This window comes from Tripterygium wilfordii, chromosome 2, assembly GCF_013401445.1.
Source record: "Tripterygium wilfordii isolate XIE 37 chromosome 2, ASM1340144v1, whole genome shotgun sequence".
NCBI lineage: Eukaryota > Viridiplantae > Streptophyta > Magnoliopsida > Celastrales > Celastraceae > Tripterygium > Tripterygium wilfordii.
This window is the reverse complement of record NC_052233.1, coordinates 2,325,762-2,343,772: the sequence shown is the minus strand read 5'-3', so window position 1 is coordinate 2,343,772 and position 18,011 is coordinate 2,325,762. Positions and strand designations below refer to the sequence as shown.

At 35.8% G+C, this 18,011-nt stretch overlaps 2 protein-coding genes across 11 annotated transcripts; one reads left to right on the top strand and one right to left on the bottom strand.

Annotated features, from left to right (window-relative positions):
* Positions 1 to 344: 344 nt before the first annotated feature.
* Positions 345 to 6,575, top strand: LOC120004868 (omega-amidase, chloroplastic-like). 8 transcript variants are annotated; one of them, XR_005469659.1, is made up of 13 exons: positions 345 to 504; positions 575 to 691; positions 779 to 1,000; positions 1,089 to 1,182; positions 1,671 to 1,745; positions 1,825 to 1,903; positions 2,773 to 2,788; positions 2,876 to 2,956; positions 3,048 to 3,130; positions 3,232 to 3,328; positions 4,361 to 4,443; positions 4,522 to 4,596; positions 5,211 to 5,283. XR_005469659.1 is itself a non-coding variant. In XM_038854218.1 (11 exons), exons 1-10 carry the CDS (start codon positions 400 to 402, stop codon positions 3,305 to 3,307), a joined length of 948 nt encoding a protein of 315 aa, XP_038710146.1. In that variant the 5' UTR covers positions 345 to 399; the 3' UTR covers positions 3,308 to 3,328; positions 4,361 to 4,869. The 8 variants fall into 8 exon arrangements, 3 of the variants coding, with proteins under 3 accessions (XP_038710146.1, XP_038710127.1, XP_038710135.1); XR_005469658.1 differs by lacking the exon at positions 5,211 to 5,283 and having other exon boundaries at positions 4,522 to 4,869; XR_005469660.1 differs by lacking the exon at positions 5,211 to 5,283 and having other exon boundaries at positions 4,297 to 4,443; positions 4,522 to 4,869.
* Positions 6,576 to 7,284: 709 nt separating this feature from the next.
* LOC119981037 (developmentally-regulated G-protein 2) lies at positions 7,285 to 16,499 on the bottom strand. 3 transcript variants are annotated; one of them, XM_038823994.1, is made up of 12 exons: positions 16,340 to 16,499; positions 15,912 to 16,055; positions 15,636 to 15,703; positions 14,859 to 14,935; positions 13,170 to 13,350; positions 12,853 to 12,909; positions 11,867 to 11,941; positions 11,224 to 11,343; positions 9,456 to 9,626; positions 8,096 to 8,209; positions 7,822 to 7,992; positions 7,285 to 7,680 (listed from the first exon to the last, which is right to left on the bottom strand). In XM_038823994.1, the coding sequence occupies exons 2-12, from the start codon at positions 15,979 to 15,981 to the stop codon at positions 7,582 to 7,584; spliced, it is 1,203 nt and encodes a 400-aa protein (XP_038679922.1). In that variant the 5' UTR covers positions 15,982 to 16,055; positions 16,340 to 16,499; the 3' UTR covers positions 7,285 to 7,581. The 3 variants fall into 3 exon arrangements, with proteins under 3 accessions (XP_038679922.1, XP_038679931.1, XP_038679937.1); XM_038824003.1 differs by having other exon boundaries at positions 15,912 to 16,010; positions 16,340 to 16,486; XM_038824009.1 differs by lacking the exon at positions 12,853 to 12,909.
* Positions 16,500 to 18,011: the final 1,512 nt, after the last annotated feature.

The following is an 18,011-nucleotide window of genomic DNA, read 5'->3' as shown; positions in this document are numbered from 1 at the left end:
CATTTTTGTTGACCCGGTCCCACCTATATTACACAAAAAGTCAAGTCAAATACGTATTCTAATACAGCCACATCAGCAAAACACAAATTTCTATACACTTTTTCTTCCCACACACTTTCTCTTTCCACCCAACCCAACAACATTCCATTCATCCATATCATTCACAACAAAACTACACCAAAACATTAAATATCAATACATCCACATCAGCAAAACACTTATCCCAATACAACCACATAAGCAAAACACATTTTACAATACAGCCACATCAGCAAAAGACAACATCTTTGTTGGCCCAATACCACTTCACCATTGCATTTGCCCTTACAATCTGGGCCGTCTGGCCAATAATAATTTAATAAAAAAAAACCTTCACAAACCCAAGTGCTTTCAAATTGAATGCAAGCAGAGCTTGCTATATCTGCCATGGCAGCTTCATCAAACACCATCCTGAACACAACCTCTGATGCTAAGGATACACTGAGATCCCCCAAATTCTCAAAGGTTTGATCTTTAATGTTCTCAGATTTCTACTTTATGTTACTTATGATCCATAAATTTTTCATTTTGTCAGTTTAAGGTTGCTATGTGCCAGTTATCAGTTACAACAGACAAGAATATAAATCTTAACCATGCCTGTAATTCGATTAAAATGGCTGCAGAACAAGGGGCCAAGCTTGTGATGTTGCCTGTGAGTATACCCTTTGTGTTTCTTTTGGCAGGTGTATTGTTCGAATAAATGTCTCATAGAACTGGATGCATTTTTTTTTCAATTTAGGAAATGTGGAACTGCTCTTATTCAACCGATTGCTTTGCTAAATATGCTGAAGACTTTGATGATGAGATTGCCTCGCCCACATTTTCAATGTTATCAGAGATTGCTTCTTGTCATAAGATCACTATTGTTGGCGGTTCTATACCTGAGTGGAGCGACAATAGGTTGTATAACACTTGCTGTGTTTTTGGACCAGATGGAAAGCTGAAGGCAAAGCATAGAAAAGTAGGTATAGTAAACAATTAGCAAAAAATTAAGATGTGAATAATGCATTGAAACACATAGAACTATTGAGAATTGTATTCCCTTGCAGATGCATCTCTTTGACATTGACATAAAAGGTGGTATTTCGTTCAAGGAATCTAACATCATTGCAGCAGGAGAGAAGCCTACCATTGTGGACACAGGTATGCTTTTGGACTCCAACCTCAATTTACCAGAGGCAAACCCTATGAACATCACCTCTTTTCTAGAAGATTGGGATGAATTATGAGATTGCACCTCAATTAGTTTATGTGCATGCAGTCATATGCTTTAAAGCTGTAATTGAAATGTTTTATGTCTTGCAAAGTGCTACTAATTTTGAAATCAAATTCTTGTGTCTTGTGCCAATGAATATATGAATGAACTCAAAAGCATTTTCGTAATCAAACTACTAATTGTACAGTAAAAGAACCTTGACAAGACCTAAAAACAGTACCTCTAGTATGCTAGAATTATTATTGGAACATTCTTCCTCTTTGTTGCATGCATCTTGCATATCCCCGACCCAACCCATATATGGAAGTTTTGTGCATAGGAGTTGTTTATCTTTTTTATTTTTTGTTTTCACCATCTCATAGTATGATTTCACATTATAAAGAAAATAAGCAACTTACGAGTGTGTTGAATGCAGAGGTGGGCCGTATCGGACTAGGGATTTGTCATGACATACGCTTCCCTGAACTCGCTATGTTTTATAGAGCAAAAGGTTACATGCTTTAATCTGTTTATGTTGAATTTTTGCATATTTTTATATTTCCAAAATAACAATTTTGGTGTGTTGCCAGGTGCCCACTTAATATGCTATCCTGGGGCATTCAACTTGAGCACCGGAGAGTTGTTGTGGGAGCTGGAACAGAGAGCACGGTAATGATAACTTAACTCCATCCAATATATGGACTTTTCTTCTTGGCCATAAAAACTAAGTCAAAAACCTTATCCAGATCCGTTTAAGTATGCTTGAGATTTGTATAAATTAAATCAACAACCTCAATCAGATCACTTTAAGCACACTCTACCTTTGAAGTACTGGTGACTGAATCATAGAGGAAGATAACTGTGTTATTTAAAGTAAATGAGTTGTTTTATTGATTCACTGGCTTTGATTGAAAATATAATAGACTCTCTCAATTGCTTGGTTGTCCTGTCCTTTGCAGTCATTTGAAAACCTCCTATGAATTTTTTACTGATCACAAACTGTTGTGATATCTTATAGAATATACCATTTACTACTGATTTAGATGAATTCCTCTCATCAAGATCTTGGCAAATTGTGTGCTTTGTTGTACCACACATGTAATTTGTGATTCGGATTGTCTTCGCATATCCAAGTCTACATCATTAATTATGACCAATGGATCGTATGTTGTACAGTAGTCTAGATCATCACCTAAGAGCACGTTGATATAGTGGATGGATGGCAAGAATGTAAAGTAGTTCAAGATGAATTGGAATCGTACAAGAGTTGTATGTATTTGTGTGTGTATGCCTCCCATTCAATAGATTGCATCAATCATGTAATGTGCATTTCAAATGATTATGTGGCTTAAACTTGGAATTACAAAGTAACATGTGTTGAGCTATTTGTTTTGCTGTTTTTTTCTTTTAGTGTTTGACAAACCTGATTTTTGATACCTATTAAAGTTGAATGTATTTGAAGCTCTATTTTGTCATTGGCCATTTTTGCAATACTCAATGCTAATATGCTAACAAATCTTTTTACTTTAACATTTCAGCGCTGTTGACAACCAGGTAACTGAAATCTTATTGTCACTAAAGTACTTACCTCTATCAATGGAAAGCAAGTTTTATGTGAGCGTTGTTTGTATTGAATATTAGTTATATGTTGCTACTTGCTCACCCTCCCGAGACTCTACTGGAGACTACACAATATGGGGCCATTCAACTCTCGTTGGACCGGTATTGGACTAGATTTTTTTCTTCATTGTGATAACAAATCACAAGAGAATGAATCTTATGATCTAATAATGACATTGTTTGTGCTAGGCAGTTTGGTGAAATAATTGCAACAGCAGGTCATGAAGAGACAATATTGATTGGCGAGATCGATTATTCTGCAATTCAATTTCAAAGGTCCTGTCCTAATTTACATTACATAGATGACCTATAAAGTTTCAAACCTCACTCACAAATTCTTGCACACCTCACTCACAAATTCTTGCACTTTTTTGCAGAAAGAACCTTCCACTTGAGAAGCACAAGAGAGAAGACATTTACCAGTTAATTGACCTGTCTCAAAAAATGCTTTGAGATGATTACTAAGTTTCTCATGTATGTCAAATTTTCGTTTATATACATATATATACCCTTGAATTCCAGTTTCATTAATGTTAAAGGGCCATATTTATTGTTTCCTCGTCCTAATTTCTATAAAGGGACTTCAAAATCTTCAATTATTATTTGAGAAATCTTTCAATTTTGTGGATAAACTTTACGGTCTGAACTGTTATAATTTCCCTAAATATTTTTTGTTTTCATCATACATGCTACCATGTGACCTAGTGGTAGAGTTACTGGGATACGACCTAGAGGTCACAAGTTCAATTCCTAAAACAGGCTCTTCACATAATATGTGGGGTAGGATTTGCGTACATCTTGTCGTCATTGTGAGAGCCTTTTGCACGGGAGTTGTTTATCTTTTTATTTTCTATTTTCACCACCCCATAGTATGATTTCACATTTATGTAAAAAAATAAGCAACTTACGAGTGTCTATTGAATGCAGAGGTAGGCCGTATCTGACTAGGAATTTGTCATGATATATGCTTCCCTGAACTTGCTATGCTTTATAGAGCGACAGGTTACATGCTTTAATCTGTTTATGTTGAACTTCTGCATAGTCTTTATGTGTCCCAAAATACAATCTTAGTGTGATGCTAGGTGCCCACTTAATAACTTGAGCACCAGAAAGCTGTTGTGGGACGATAAATGTGTTATTTAAAGTAAATGAGTTGTTTTATTGACTTACAGTCTTTGGTTGAAAATATAAGATTTTCTCTCAACTACCTAGTTGTCCCATCATTTGCAGTCATTTGAAAAACAACCTATGAATTTTAACTGATTTTGCGAAATCTTAAAGAATCTAGCATTTACAACTGATTTAGATGAATTCCTCTCATCAAGATCTTGAAAACTTGTGTGCTTTGTTGTTCCACACATGTAATTTGTCAATAGGAATGTTTTAGCATATCCAAATCTACTATGTCATTAATTATGACCAATGGATCATATGTTGTACAGTACTCTAGATCATCACAAGAGAATGGATCTTACAAACTAATGATGACATCATTTGTGTGAGCAGTTTGGTGAGATAATTGCAACAACAGGTCATGAAGAGACAATGGTGATTGGCGAGATCGATTATTCTGCAATTCAACTTCAAAGGTCTTGCCCTAACTTACATTAAACAGATGACTTACAAAGTTTCAAACCTCACTCACAAATTCTTACACTTCTTTGCAGAGAGAACCATAAGACATTTACCAGTTTATTGATTTGTCTCAAGAAAGGCTTTGAGATGATTATTAAGTTTCTCATGTATGCCAAAATTTTGTTTTCTTGATACTTATTTTGATTATATATATACCCCTGAATTCCTGTTTCATTAATGTTAAAGAACCACATTTATTGTTTTATCGTCCTAATTTCCATAAATGGACTTCAAAATCTTTCATTATTATTTGAAAATCTTTCAAAATCTTTAAATGTTGATTTTCCATTTTTACTAAGTTGGCTTCCTTAAATCTTTCAAAATACATTCATACCCAACTCTGTGTTTGTTTGTCTATGACCCTGCAACCATCAAAACATGTCTTCCAATGCTGCTGCTTTTAGATGGCTAAGCTTGGTGGCTGTGATTTGGCTTCAGTCTGTCAATGGAACAAGCGCCAACTTCCCTGCCTACTCATCCCAACTTAAGCATCTCCTCTCCATGTCCCAGATTCAACTCAACAACCTGGCCTTTGCCTCCGATGCAGCGAAACTCTTGGGTTGGTTGTCAGGAATCGCTGTGTTTTACCTCCCTCTTTGGCTAGTCCTTCTTGTTGGTTCCATGCTCGGGTTTGTCGGTTATGGTGTTCAATATCTCTTCATCACAAACCATATTTCCTCACTCTCCTATGCACACATTTTTTGTCTCACTATGCTTGCAGGAAGCAGTATTTGCTGGATCAACACAGTTTGCTACGTCGTCACCATTCGTAATTTTCCATCCTATTGCCATGTTGCGAATGGACTAACGACTAGTTTCCAAGGATTGAGTGCTAGAATCTATACAGACATAGTTGATGTTGCATTCACTTCTTCATCGACTGAAAGTGCGCAAGGCTATCTCCTTCTCAACTCTATCTTGCCTGTCATTGTCTCGGTCTTGTGTTCATCACTAGTTGGAGATGTTGACATTGATGCGGAAGAAATCACTAGTATGAAAGGTGGGTTCATTATAATGTTTGTGATTACAGTCATTACCGGAATCTACGCCATCCTCAGCAGCTTAGAATCAGTCTCGAGCAAGTTCTCTTCGCACGTCGCCATCCTAGTTTGTTTATTTGTGCTTCTAGTGATTCCACTGACGGAAAAATTGAGACTGGAATGGGAGAAGAAAGTAAAGGTGGTAGACAATAATAATGCTAAAGTAGCACAGAAGAGTGGTTTCGAAGAAAAGGAAGCCAGAGAAGTTGGGGTTGTAATGGAGGAGATTGGAGTGAAATCAATGGTTCAGAGGCTGAATTTCTGGTTGTACTTTTTAGTGTATTTACTTGGTGCAACAATAGGGCTTGTGTTCCTCAACAACTTGGGACAAATCGCAGAATCTCGCAATTACCAGGGAACGTCTAATTTGGTTTCATTGTCTTCTTCTTTCGGCTTCTTTGGCCGCCTCATGCCGTCTCTCCTGGATTTCTGGTTTTCAAGGTACAAGATTTCAAGACCAGCTTGTATTGTGACATCAATGGCATCAATGGTCATAGCATTCTTTTTACTTCTCAGCAAAACAAGCTTGGCACTCTACATAAGCACAGCAGTGATAGGTCTTTCTACAGGTGCAATCACTACACTTTCAGTGTCAACAACCACAGAGCTTTTTGGGACAGAGAGGTTCAGCATAAATCACAATATTGTGATTGCTAATATCCCAATTGGGTCCTTATTGTTTGGCTACTCAGCAGCTGTGATCTACCATAAGCATGCAAATGGAGCTGGGAAATGCTTGGGAATGGATTGCTATGCACACACTTTCATCATCTGGGGTTGTTTATGTTTTCTTGGGACTTTGCTAGCTCTGGCATTGCATTTTCGGACGAGGGAATTCTACTCAAACAAGAAGCCGCCAACCTGCTCGATGCGCAGGTCGTTTCGTGTTTCATGTTTATAGATGAGTCTATCAAGTAAAGTTTACTGATAGGAAAATGTTGTTGATAGAAACATTATATCCAAAGCAATGTCTGATTTGTTTTGTATATGCAAATGAAAATAATAATATTGTGTTGATATATATAAGAGAACTCAATGAATATGAATATCTGAATGCCACTGCATTAACACTCTGCATTGATAAGAACTCATTCAAAATTCTGATTACCCTCCAATTCCTTTATCCATCCCATCTCTTTCAGTGCCTTCATTGTATGCCAAAGAGAACAAACCATTTATATATATATAATTCACATAAAAAAATTCATTTTAATTTCTGCATGATTTAAAGGCTTAAGAAATTCAAAGGAAAAAAAATATCCAGGACATCATATTAGAAGGAAACAAATCTGATAGTTGAGAACAAACAGAAAGTAAAAGCAATGAAAAAAATTCTTTAACTTAGGTTACGTTTGGTAGACAATTTTGACAGTAACATATATAAATGTCAATGTTGGAGCTACAGATTCTAAGTTTAGAAAAGAGGAATTCAAACCATATCTCTTATTTGTTCTGCCTAACTCCTTAGTAGCTTAGATATAATCATTGCTTAACTTATAGTCAATTCAAGCTTGTTTGCCGAGGCCGAGGATGGAGAATCTTGGCACAAAATCCTCAATTTCCTAATATTCATCTCCTTCACATCTGAGAACGATCCTTGTCTAATCCGTTGATTTCCCAATCCTCAATAAACCACTTTCTGGTTTTCACTGCTAAGGACGACAAGAAATGACTTTCATCAAATAGGTTAGAGATGGAGAGGCGCCGATCAAGGAGGAAAATGCCCAGCGTCTCAAAATACACTAGACACACTTGTCGGGTGAACGTGGTTTTTCTTAACGGAAACCACAGCTTATATGCTGCCATTTCCTAACCATTTGGTAGCAGAGCATGGCCCAGCATTTCACGCTAGCGGTGCCGCTGGGCACGTGCCCTACCAAACCGGGTCTTAATTACTCAGTTGGCAAAGTTCAATGTCAACATGCATTAGTCCTATTCCTTATCAGTAGACAAACAAAGAACACAAGCCACTGGTATATAACATCACTCTTCAACAGTACAGTTAGTGGCCTTCGAAACATTTTAGCCGCTATTACGCATCTTCAACAAAACTTAAGTCTTCAAGGGAGCCTTTTTCTCTCGATCTGATATCCGAGAAGGGGCAGTTGAATGTGACTTGAATCGACCTCTACCACCACCATCATCCTTTTCCTGGCGAACGCAAAAAAATTATAATTTCTCAAATTTCATGGTGATGTAAGCACATCAAATACAACAAATAGCGTAGTATCTTGTTTAAATGATCAAAATAAGTGACAGAATTTTAGTGAGCGAACAGAGAGTTTTATGCACCTTCTTCTTAACAATCTGAACCACATCTTCATCTTGAAGGACATGAGCAAGGCCACAATGCTGCGGATAGTGCCTAGCACTTATACCCCAAACTAACACATATTTCACATCCTTCACCAAACTCCTATGTATGTGGTTGCAAAAGTCTTCAACAGTGCAACCACCTCTATCCTGTCAAATAGAAGGAAAACATAAAATGAAAAAGAAAATGGATCCAGGTGACAGCAATCGATCAGTATACAAATTATAATTGACGGAAGGATAAGGAACATACAATTGAAAGAACTACAGGATCAGAAAAATCTGGTTGCTGTCCCTGTGGCTTTGTATACACCCTCACAAGCCCCATCTCCTCCCACATCTTCGCAAGTAATCTGTCTAGGTTCAGCTGTTCAAAATTCAAAAAATCATATGATTAATGATTAACGATTTAGTAGGGGCTTCTGATGAATTATACCAGAACAATTCATAGATACAATGTTAAATGATAAACTAGTTCTGGTCATGGAACTCACATCTTGTGTAGAAAAAAGGGGATAAAAACATTCATAATCATCATCCGAGCCTTTTATCCCAAAAGTTTGGGCTCGGCTACATGAGTCTATGAGAAATCAACGAGAATCCACTACCTGTATTTGTTTTCGCCATTCATTTCTAATTATATCAAATTTCATCAACTCCTAATTGAATCCATATCCTTTCTTACTATTTCAAGCATGTCTTTTTCGGTCTTCCACTACGCATCATGCTCTCTCCCCTATACAAATTCCCTTATTCACCGCTGCACAACTATCTCTATGTTGTACATGCTCATACCATCTTAAACAATTTTTCACAACCTATCTTCAATTGATGCTACTCTTACCTTAGATTTAATAATCTCATTTATTATCATATTTTCCCTCGTGTGGTGTGTGGTCACACATCCAACAAATTATTCACATTCTTGTTACATGTTTTTTTTGGATATGGTGCACTTCATAGCACAATACTCAAAACTATACATCATCGCGGGTCGTATGACTGACATATTGAATTTTCCCTTCAACCTTAAAGAATCTTTCACTCGCATAGAACCCCAGAAACACTCCTCCACTACTACATCCACCCGTTTTTAATCTTATTAGCTACATCTTCACTGTTGTCTCCATCATATTGGAAAACATTTAAAAACATTACTTTTTGTTACTTCTTTCATCTAATTCAATAGTTTGCTCGTTCCTTTGTCTCTTACTAAATTTATATTACATATATTTTGTTTTAGTCCAACTTAATTTAAATCATTTAGAATCTAAGACTTGCCTCTATATCTCGAGCTTTGAGTTAAGTCTCAATATTGTCTCATCCACTAGAACTTTATCATCCGCAAAAAAATATGCACCAAGGTATCTCACCTTGGATATGTCGTGTTAGTACATCCATCCATATAACAAGTAGGGGAACGAGCTTAATGCCAACCCCTGGTGCAAACCTATTGTGATGGAAAACTCCCATGAAACTCCTCCATTACAAGCTTTCGAATTATAAAGATAAACAGGAGATGTTTACCACTACTGCAAGACACATTAAAATCTAGGTGACATTCATCCTAATTGCCATTATCATCTACCATAAATCAAGAGTGTTGAACATACCTTTAAATTGCAGCTAATGACGACAGAATTTGGCTGCCGAGCAAGATTGTCCACATCATCAATACCAATAACATCTATCTTATTGTAAACGTATACACACTTTATATATTTACGGTTCCCCTCAATTACATCTATAAGATCATCAACTGTGGCATCCTCGCGAAATAGCACCTACAACATCCATAAGCATCGATATGAGTACCCTCACTTGAAAGACAATAAAATGAAAAATCATTGACATCATCTAAAATAAAGAAAGGATGTTACAGAGTAAACAGATGGGCTGAAACACCATCAAGGTGGTATTCAGCCATAAATTTTGGTAAAGCATTTAATCATAAACAAAAACAACCCAAGAGTAAAACAGATAGTTATGGAGAATAAAAGAAACGACTTTTGGAGTAGTTATTAATGCTTTCACCCCTAGATTTCTGCAACTCCTGAGGCAATCCACCACCAGTCACTCTTCGAGGAGACAGATTGTCCAAAAGAAAGCTACAATGAGTATACCATTTTCACTTTCTCTTTATAAAATGAACCGAAAGCATATGCTGTCATTTAAGTGAAAAGTATGACCCAAAAATTGGGAGCAAAATTTACGCAACCACATGAACTCATTTACTTTTCTAAAGTTAATAGTTTCCAGCACAAGCAACTTAAACGTCCCTTTTAGTAACAGAATAGCATCTCTATTTTCTTTCTTCTTACTTCGGTTGAATTTGCAAAGAATTTTTATCGAAAGGGAAACACAGCAAGTCAATATCTTCCACAAATCATAGTTTACCATCCATCTTATCCAACATATACAAAATCACATGTTCATCAAGTGTTCTATAATCACTAAAACAACTTAACCATAGATCCTTTACAAATTTGTGTTCTATTCCTCCAAAATCCTTTGATTTCTCTCTTTACAAATCAACCAAACGCCAAATTATAGCTAGTGGCCTTCGAGCTCCTTTTCTCTAGCAAGTTGACATGCAAAACTCTCTGCTTTTTTATTTTGTGTCTCTCAAACCAGCAACCAACCAGGGCATTCCCATGTTTCGTAAAGCGTTCTTTCTAAAAAAGAGGCTTGATTGCAATGGAAGATTACAGATGGTGTTGTTTCCTAACTTTCCATACATTATTATCATCCATTCACTAATGTTCAGGCCCATCTTGTAAGTTTTCTATTGTTAGAAATCTTTCTTAGGAGACATAACGAAAAAAGGAGCAATATTTGTCTTGTCGGGATCTTTGTCTTAAAAATGTCTTTCCATACCGAAAGTCACTTCTCAACCGCAGCCAATCTTATCACATAACTTTGGGTTCTGAGCCGTATATAGCTTTCACAACGAAAAATGTTCTCAATTCCCAATTCATTGCATCTCTTATAAATCGGATAGACGGATACTCAACGTTCTTTGCACATTCTGAATGCGAAGACGATTCTCGACCAATGTTATTTCACTTCATGCTAGAGCAAAAATGATGAGAAAATACATCTTAAGTGGTTCAACCCGCACCACTTTTGATCAAAAAATAGACCACAAGCCTTTCCCTAAAATAAATGAATCATACAGCAACCATTCTCCCCATTGTTATCTCATCTTCTTCCACACCCCAACAACATGAGGTTTTCTCTATCCCTAGGAGGTCCAGCTTTTATGATCCAACTCATAAGCAGCATTGTGATCCCCACGATTCTAGTGCACATCAATGCTCTTAAAACCACCAATTGAGTAAAAGCACAAGCATCAAGCATGTAGACTCAAAAATTGGGTACCTCAGCATTGTGAATCTTGTATTCATGTAGAATTTGATAACAGAGCTTCTCATCCACATGAGTTAAAGGTAAAGTGCTGTTGAAAGAAATGCCCCCGGTTTTCTTCCTTCTGAAATAAATCTGCCAACCAAAAAAACACAAATTAAAAAAAAAATAAGCAGCTCATAACTACAAGAGAAATACTACATACAGAAAATAAATGACGAATTCTACAAGAGATAGAACAAGTAGATGATACTATAAGACACTATGCTTAAGGACTTCTAGAAGATTAGGGAATATTTTGGAGTATAAAAGGTTACCGGAAAGAATGCAGAAGGTATCAATGATACAAGTATTAATCGAGTAAGCCAAGAAAATTGAATCCAATTCCAAGTTCTAACATCACTAAAATTCAACTCGCCACTTCCCAACATAGAAAAATATAGTTGCAACAAGTAGTCATCCTTACTCTAATGGCTTACAAGAAACTTTATAGGGGAGAATTTATTGCCGCCTGAAGTGGCTGAGCTGGTGAAAATTGTAAATATGGACTAACAGTAACAAAAGGAAGTGAGAAAAAGGAATATGCAACCTTAAGAGTGTAGAATAATTCAATCATTTGAAGGGTAAATAACATTCAAAACACACATCATCAACTCACTTGAGGAGGTTTCTTGTTTAAACGCAAACCCACAGCTTCCAGCTCCTTCGTCAATATTTGCCGATGGCCCTCACTCTGAAACATTTGCAAATATTAGGGTTAGGCTAAAGTTGAGAAAATCTCGAACTACCAATATCATCTCAACATAAACAATAGCACATTGAGTTGGAGCTCATTAAATTGCCGAAGATGCATAGAAAAGAAGAAAGTAAGGCAAGACTGCCAAGATCCAGATGCACCACAGGTCATATCGCTTCTCTATTCTCCCTCCCCACCCAATTTAGGGGCTATTCGCTGAGGAACATGATAAATAATGTAGGATCACATCATGTTTGTTCACTGCAATGGTTAGACGTTGAATAGAGAGGTAAAATGGAAGGACATAAAAGCTATGCATCCTCAATTTAACTGAACCTGAAAGTCCTTAACCTTCATAGAAAGAATCTAAAAGGAGTACTAAGAAGACAGAAAAAGTAGGAAGAAAAGGTGTAAAAGATAATTACTAAAAGCTACACGTTAGCAAGAAACCTAAAGATGCTGCAAGCATTATCTGAAGCATACAACACAAACATACTTTGGATCACATAACATGAAAACATAAATTTTCATTAGCATTATCTGAAGCATACAACACAAAAATATTTTGGATCACATAACATTAAAAAGAAATTTTCATTCATATACTTCCACAAAGACACAATGATATAATCCAAATGTATAAGAAATGAGAAATGAGAAACAAACTGGTTTCTCAACTTCTGCAAGGTATAAGCAAGATAGGCAAGCCACCCCTCCAAGCTCATCTTTTGTCCATTCTCTAATTATATAAGTAAACAGAAACTAAAATAAGGAAACTGTTATATTCCCCAGTGCAAAACTTTCCCATAAATGACCCCTTTTAAGTGACTCAATATAGCATTGTTCACAATCACAAACACAAATAAAAACTTTTGAAAAAAAAAAAAAAACCTTTTATAGAGACTTACTTTTGAGGCATCAAGAACCATAAGCACAATATCAGAAGATTTGGCAACTGCTATAACCTAAGGACCAAAAAAGAGCCTCATTAGCACTTTTATGATTCCACTTATAACAAAACCGTGATGGAAGAGAAGGGATATCAATGACCCGAGCCTCAATAAGATAAATATTTCAAATAGAATAATGGGCACCAAAAATTTTATCAAGGAACTGCAAAGAACCCATCATCATTTCGTGCTTTCATCTCACCTGTGGGGTGGGAGGGTTAGTAATGAGACAGCAGAAACTGAAGAGCAGATGGTCAACAATTGACGCTTCTTACCTGCCTCCCACGTCCCTTTCCTTCGGAAGCACCTTCAATGATACCAGGAAGGTCAAGGAGCTGGATTTTAGTATCATTGTAATGTACAATTCCAGGTATACAGGTAAGCGTTGTAAACTCATATGATGCAGCTTCCGAGTGGGTGCCGGTTAACATTGTTAAAAGTGTTGACTTTCCGACACTGCAATCAGTAGGATTACAATTGCATTTGTTAAAGCAATCATGAATGAACATGCAAACATAGGCATACAAGTGTATTCATAGGTGTACAAGTTAATAATACATTTATGATGGAGGAAGATGAATAAATCAGAATCAGGAATTTCATTGAATATCATCAACTTATAAAATGAGAGAAATATAAAAGTTCACTCATTAAAGTAAGAAATGTTAATTAGAAGTAATTTATTCCATTACATGCAACATCAATGAAAGCACTTGATTCGGCAATATGATTATATGACACCTCGAAATTAAAAAGGTCAAAAAAGGTAAACACCCATGCATAAAGCTCCCGCAGCGAGCGGGGTCAAGTACAGTCTAGATTTATGCAAAATTTACCCTCACATAATATGTAGAGAGGCTGTTTTCGGGAATTGAATATGTGACCTCAGGTTGCACCGTTGAAATATGATGAAAATATATTTAGTTTGCTTACAAATAATGAGGCAAGATCATTTCATTTTTTTTTCTTTATATCATTATTCAATATATAAATTCTACAGAGTGTAAATATACAAATACATCTATAATTATATATATGGGGATGGTATTGGATCAAAAGAGGAAAGTACACTTTTGGCCACTGACAGATAGCCCCTGTTACAACTCAATCCCTCACGTTCCATTTGTTTCACTTTGCCCACTCATTTTACACCAGTGTTTCACAGGCAGATTTTTTGTAAATCCAGTCAGTCAAACTGCTGACCTGTCACAAAAAAAGTCAAACTAACCGTTTTTTAACCAATTTTTGCATAGGTGGATATTTTTTATAATTTTTTTAAAGAAAATCCAGATGGCACGTTAACAAATTGACATTTGGAATAGCAAGTAAAACTATTAGAACTTATCAACAATGTAACAAAAAAGCCTCTGACAAAATAAATTTGTATCATAATGGTCCAAAATAACTGGGGTGATCATACCAAAATTTATGTACGCATTCCATCAGTATTTCAATACACATAAATGGTTGGGAATGGTCGGCCTCCTGTAGGGGAGTTGATTGATGGTGGTGGTCAACGACAGAGGTGACTCATGTGGCCGAATCGGGCTTTTATTTAGATAAATGGCTGGGCTAGGTTGCGTTTTGATGGTGAAGATTAGGGAAAGCTTTTTGGTAGGTCGATCGTTTGAAATGGTGGCTGAACGACGAAGTTGCCTTTGGAGGTGGTGATGTTGCTCAAGGGAGAAGAAAGAATAAAGGTTACATCCATGCATATTTTACGAAAATAAAATTTACACTACAATTCCACCTATGCAAAATATCAGTTAAAAAATAATTTTTTGACTTTTTATGCCATGTCAGCATGTTGGCTGACCGGTTTCACAAAAATTCTACCCTTGGAACACTGGTGTAACATGAGTGGCCAAAGTGAAACAAATGGAACTTGGGGGACTGAGTTGTAACAAGGGTCATCTGTCAGTGGCCAAAAGTGTATTTTACTCTGGATCAAAAGGAAGCATAACCTTGGAAATCCTATCAGTGCAACACGTCCGTGGCCAAATTTTGTAACCTCAAAGCCCTCTCCACCTCCACTAGAACCCTGTTTGAAAGAATTAGATAGCAATAAGTACCACGAGATGAAGAAATGTATAGACAACTGAAAGCACAAATATTTAAATGAACAAGAAATAGTTTTTTTTGGTAAGCAAGTAATAGTCACTGCTACTAACAAGTAATGACCAGGCCACACATTATCCACAAAAATGACCTCTAGCGTTTTGGAAACAATAATCTAGATAAACTTCCTACCTTATCTCTAGTGAAAAATTGAGCATTAACTTTAAATAACTGAATAGGATCCACATGCTTCGACAGTAAACACAAAATTTAGAATCCACTAGTATTTAGGAAGGTGTTGATAGAGATATAAATGACATTGAAGTATAGCAACGATAAAAGTCACTTAAAAAGATTTTTACATTTACATGCTTCCTTAGTACACATAAAAAGTTTAAATCATCTAATTTAAAACAAGGACATACGGGAATGCAAATTAGGCTGATGGGATGCATATGAAACTTGACACTTAAACTACACATTTACACTGACATGCTTGCCCAGCCCACAAATGTTAAGAGTCCACTAAATAATATCATCAAAATTGAAAATGCAAATGATATGAGCATAAGAAACTCATTGTGAAAATTACATGCTCACATAGTCACAAAAATTAGAATGCACTAATAGTTTCAGTAAATGGAAATGCCAATGTCAGTGAGTATAGTACAAGAACCGCATACTTTTGGAGGCTCCAGCAATTGTGTCCTAAGCTTAGCTATTTTTGCCTTGAGTTGACCAAGATGATACTCTGTTTATCCAGGACAACAAAAGGAAAGAAAAGAAAAAAAGACAAACAAAAAAGGGAACAAGTTAGCATTCGACATTCGAGAATAATCAAAACACGAGGAGCCTCCGACACAAGCACTCATAGATATAAAGCTCAGCATTATCTACTTAGATGTCCCAGGTACACGGCTATATACACACACAGCGACACACAAATATATCCAAAACACCTGTGGCCTTATTTTTCTGGGTCCGAGCCATCTCGGCTTCAATTTCTTTAATCCTCTCAATAATCCCCATTTGATCTTCGTCTTCGCTGCCTTCTACCCCTAAAGAAAAAACGAAAGGGTTCAAAATAACCCAATTCTCAAAACCTGCAAAATTAGCAAACTTAAGATACCAATTCATTATTAAGTTTAAAACTTCAATGAACTAATTCATATACTCATTCATTATTGCATTGTTTGATTTCTCTCAAATAAGTAGCTTCACAGCTGCTACGATGAATCTCGGATTATAAGTTCATTCCGCAAATTTCATAATTTCATACGATTAAGTAATCGGGATTTCAAAATTAATATCAACCGCATGGATTGTACTGAACCAGAAGAGAGAGAGGGAAGTAAAGTAGAACCGAGTCGGTGTATTGATGACTCACCGATACAATTTAAAAAGTCGAAGAAGATCCCAGAAGTTGATACCAGAGAGTAGAGCCCCTTATTAAAGACGATTTGAGGATATGCAGAGAGTGACGGGAAGGAGGAGACACTGACAGAGGCATAGGGCTAAGGGACGAGATGGATACAGTTTCCTGGACTTACTTACTATTGACATTTGGATTGGATGCCCATTCTCAGAAGATCCAGCCCACAAGAAAGGCCCATTTCTTAATCCCTACATAATTCAAGCTTGCCTAAAAAAAAATTAGACTGAGACGAAATTGATCGTACTTCATACTTATATGATCTGTTTGATAAGAGTTTATTTACCCTCAAAATAAACTAGATTTGTGAAACATATAGTTTATAAACTGTGAAAAAATCTATTTAAGTTTAGTTTAAAAGATAGAATAGAAACTATATAAAAAATGACAACTTTACAAATTGTTATTTTTTTATTTTATTTTTTGATAAATTTATTTATTTTTATTACAAACATTTTTATTAAATTTGGTTTTAAATTTATAAATTACAAAATATTTTTATATAATAAAATTAAATTTAAAAAAATTATAATATTATCTTAATAAAAAAATTAAAAAAAACTCTAAAATAAGTTTCAATTTAAAATTTTTTTTTTTAGAATTTAGGTGGACGTAGACGTAGACGCTTTACCAAACACTCCAATAAACTAACTTACAAATAAACTCAAAAAAAACTTCAAATTAAAACTTATTTTAGAATTTTTGTTTTATACTATATATATTTTTTAAAAATTTAAATTTTATTTATATAAGAATATCTTGTAGTTTATGAGTTTAAACTTAAAATTATATTTAATAAAAATACTTATAATAAAATAACAGAAATTTACCAAAAAATAAAAATCATAAAATAACAAATTACAATATTTTTTTAAAGGAGAGGAATGTATTTATTAAATAGAAATCGACAGTAAATTTGCCATTACGATCTCTTGGAGCCAAGTAGGCTCGAAAGATGATCTCCATTCACAAGGACTTGGGAGATTTTAAAGCAAATTGAGCAATACAGTGTGCAACTTTGTTTGTGCTTCTTTGCCTAAACAAGAACTTAAGAGAAGAGAAATACTCAGCAGAGCTCTTAATTTCCTGGATGATATTTCCATCTTCATTAAGACCAATATGAGGCGATTGGATCTTATCGACAACTCACTTGACATCACTGTCTACCGTGACATCTTCAATCCCACAACTGTCAGCTAGAATGATACCTAATCTTACTGCATAAAGTTCTGCATTCTCCGTTGATTGCAGAATACCCACCAGAGTTGCCGAAGCCACCAATAGCAAAATCCTCCAACCAGCTTGCCCACAAGATGCAAAATCCTCCAAAAAGTTCGATATCTACTCAAATAACCCTTCAACAGCACGACCTTTAACTTGATGAATCCTTCAGTTCTGGTAGTTCCACACTTCCCAAATAGCCATAAAAAAAACTCTCCTTCATATATACTAAACAGTCAAGGAAACTCTCATTTAATGAGGTACGTAAAAAGTCCCACAACCAGCATGCTTTCCAAGTCAGTTTGACTAGAGGACATTGAAAAAGCACATCAATGAAATTATCTTTCCCAAATCCATAAAGAGGGCGGCATTAGTGACATGGAACATGATGGTTTGCAAGGTTACC

Coding starts and splice junctions, on each gene's coding strand:
- LOC119981037 (XM_038823994.1), bottom strand. CDS start 15,981: ATGGGGATTATTGAGAGGATTAAAGAAATTGAAGCCGAGATGGCTCGG. Junction 11,344..11,866: donor TAAACAAGAAACCTCCTCAA/GTGAGTTGATGA, acceptor TTTGGTTGGCAG/ATTTATTTCAGAAGGAAGAA. Junction 7,681..7,821: donor TTCAGATTGTTAAGAAGAAG/GTGCATAAAACT, acceptor TGCGTTCGCCAG/GAAAAGGATGATGGTGGTGG.
- LOC120004868 (XM_038854199.1), top strand. CDS start 4,400: ATGGTGATTGGCGAGATCGATTATTCTGCAATTCAACTTCAAAG. Junction 4,444..4,521: donor TCTGCAATTCAACTTCAAAG/GTCTTGCCCTAA, acceptor ACTTCTTTGCAG/AGAGAACCATAAGACATTTA. Junction 4,597..4,893: donor ATGATTATTAAGTTTCTCAT/GTATGCCAAAAT, acceptor TGCTGCTTTTAG/ATGGCTAAGCTTGGTGGCTG.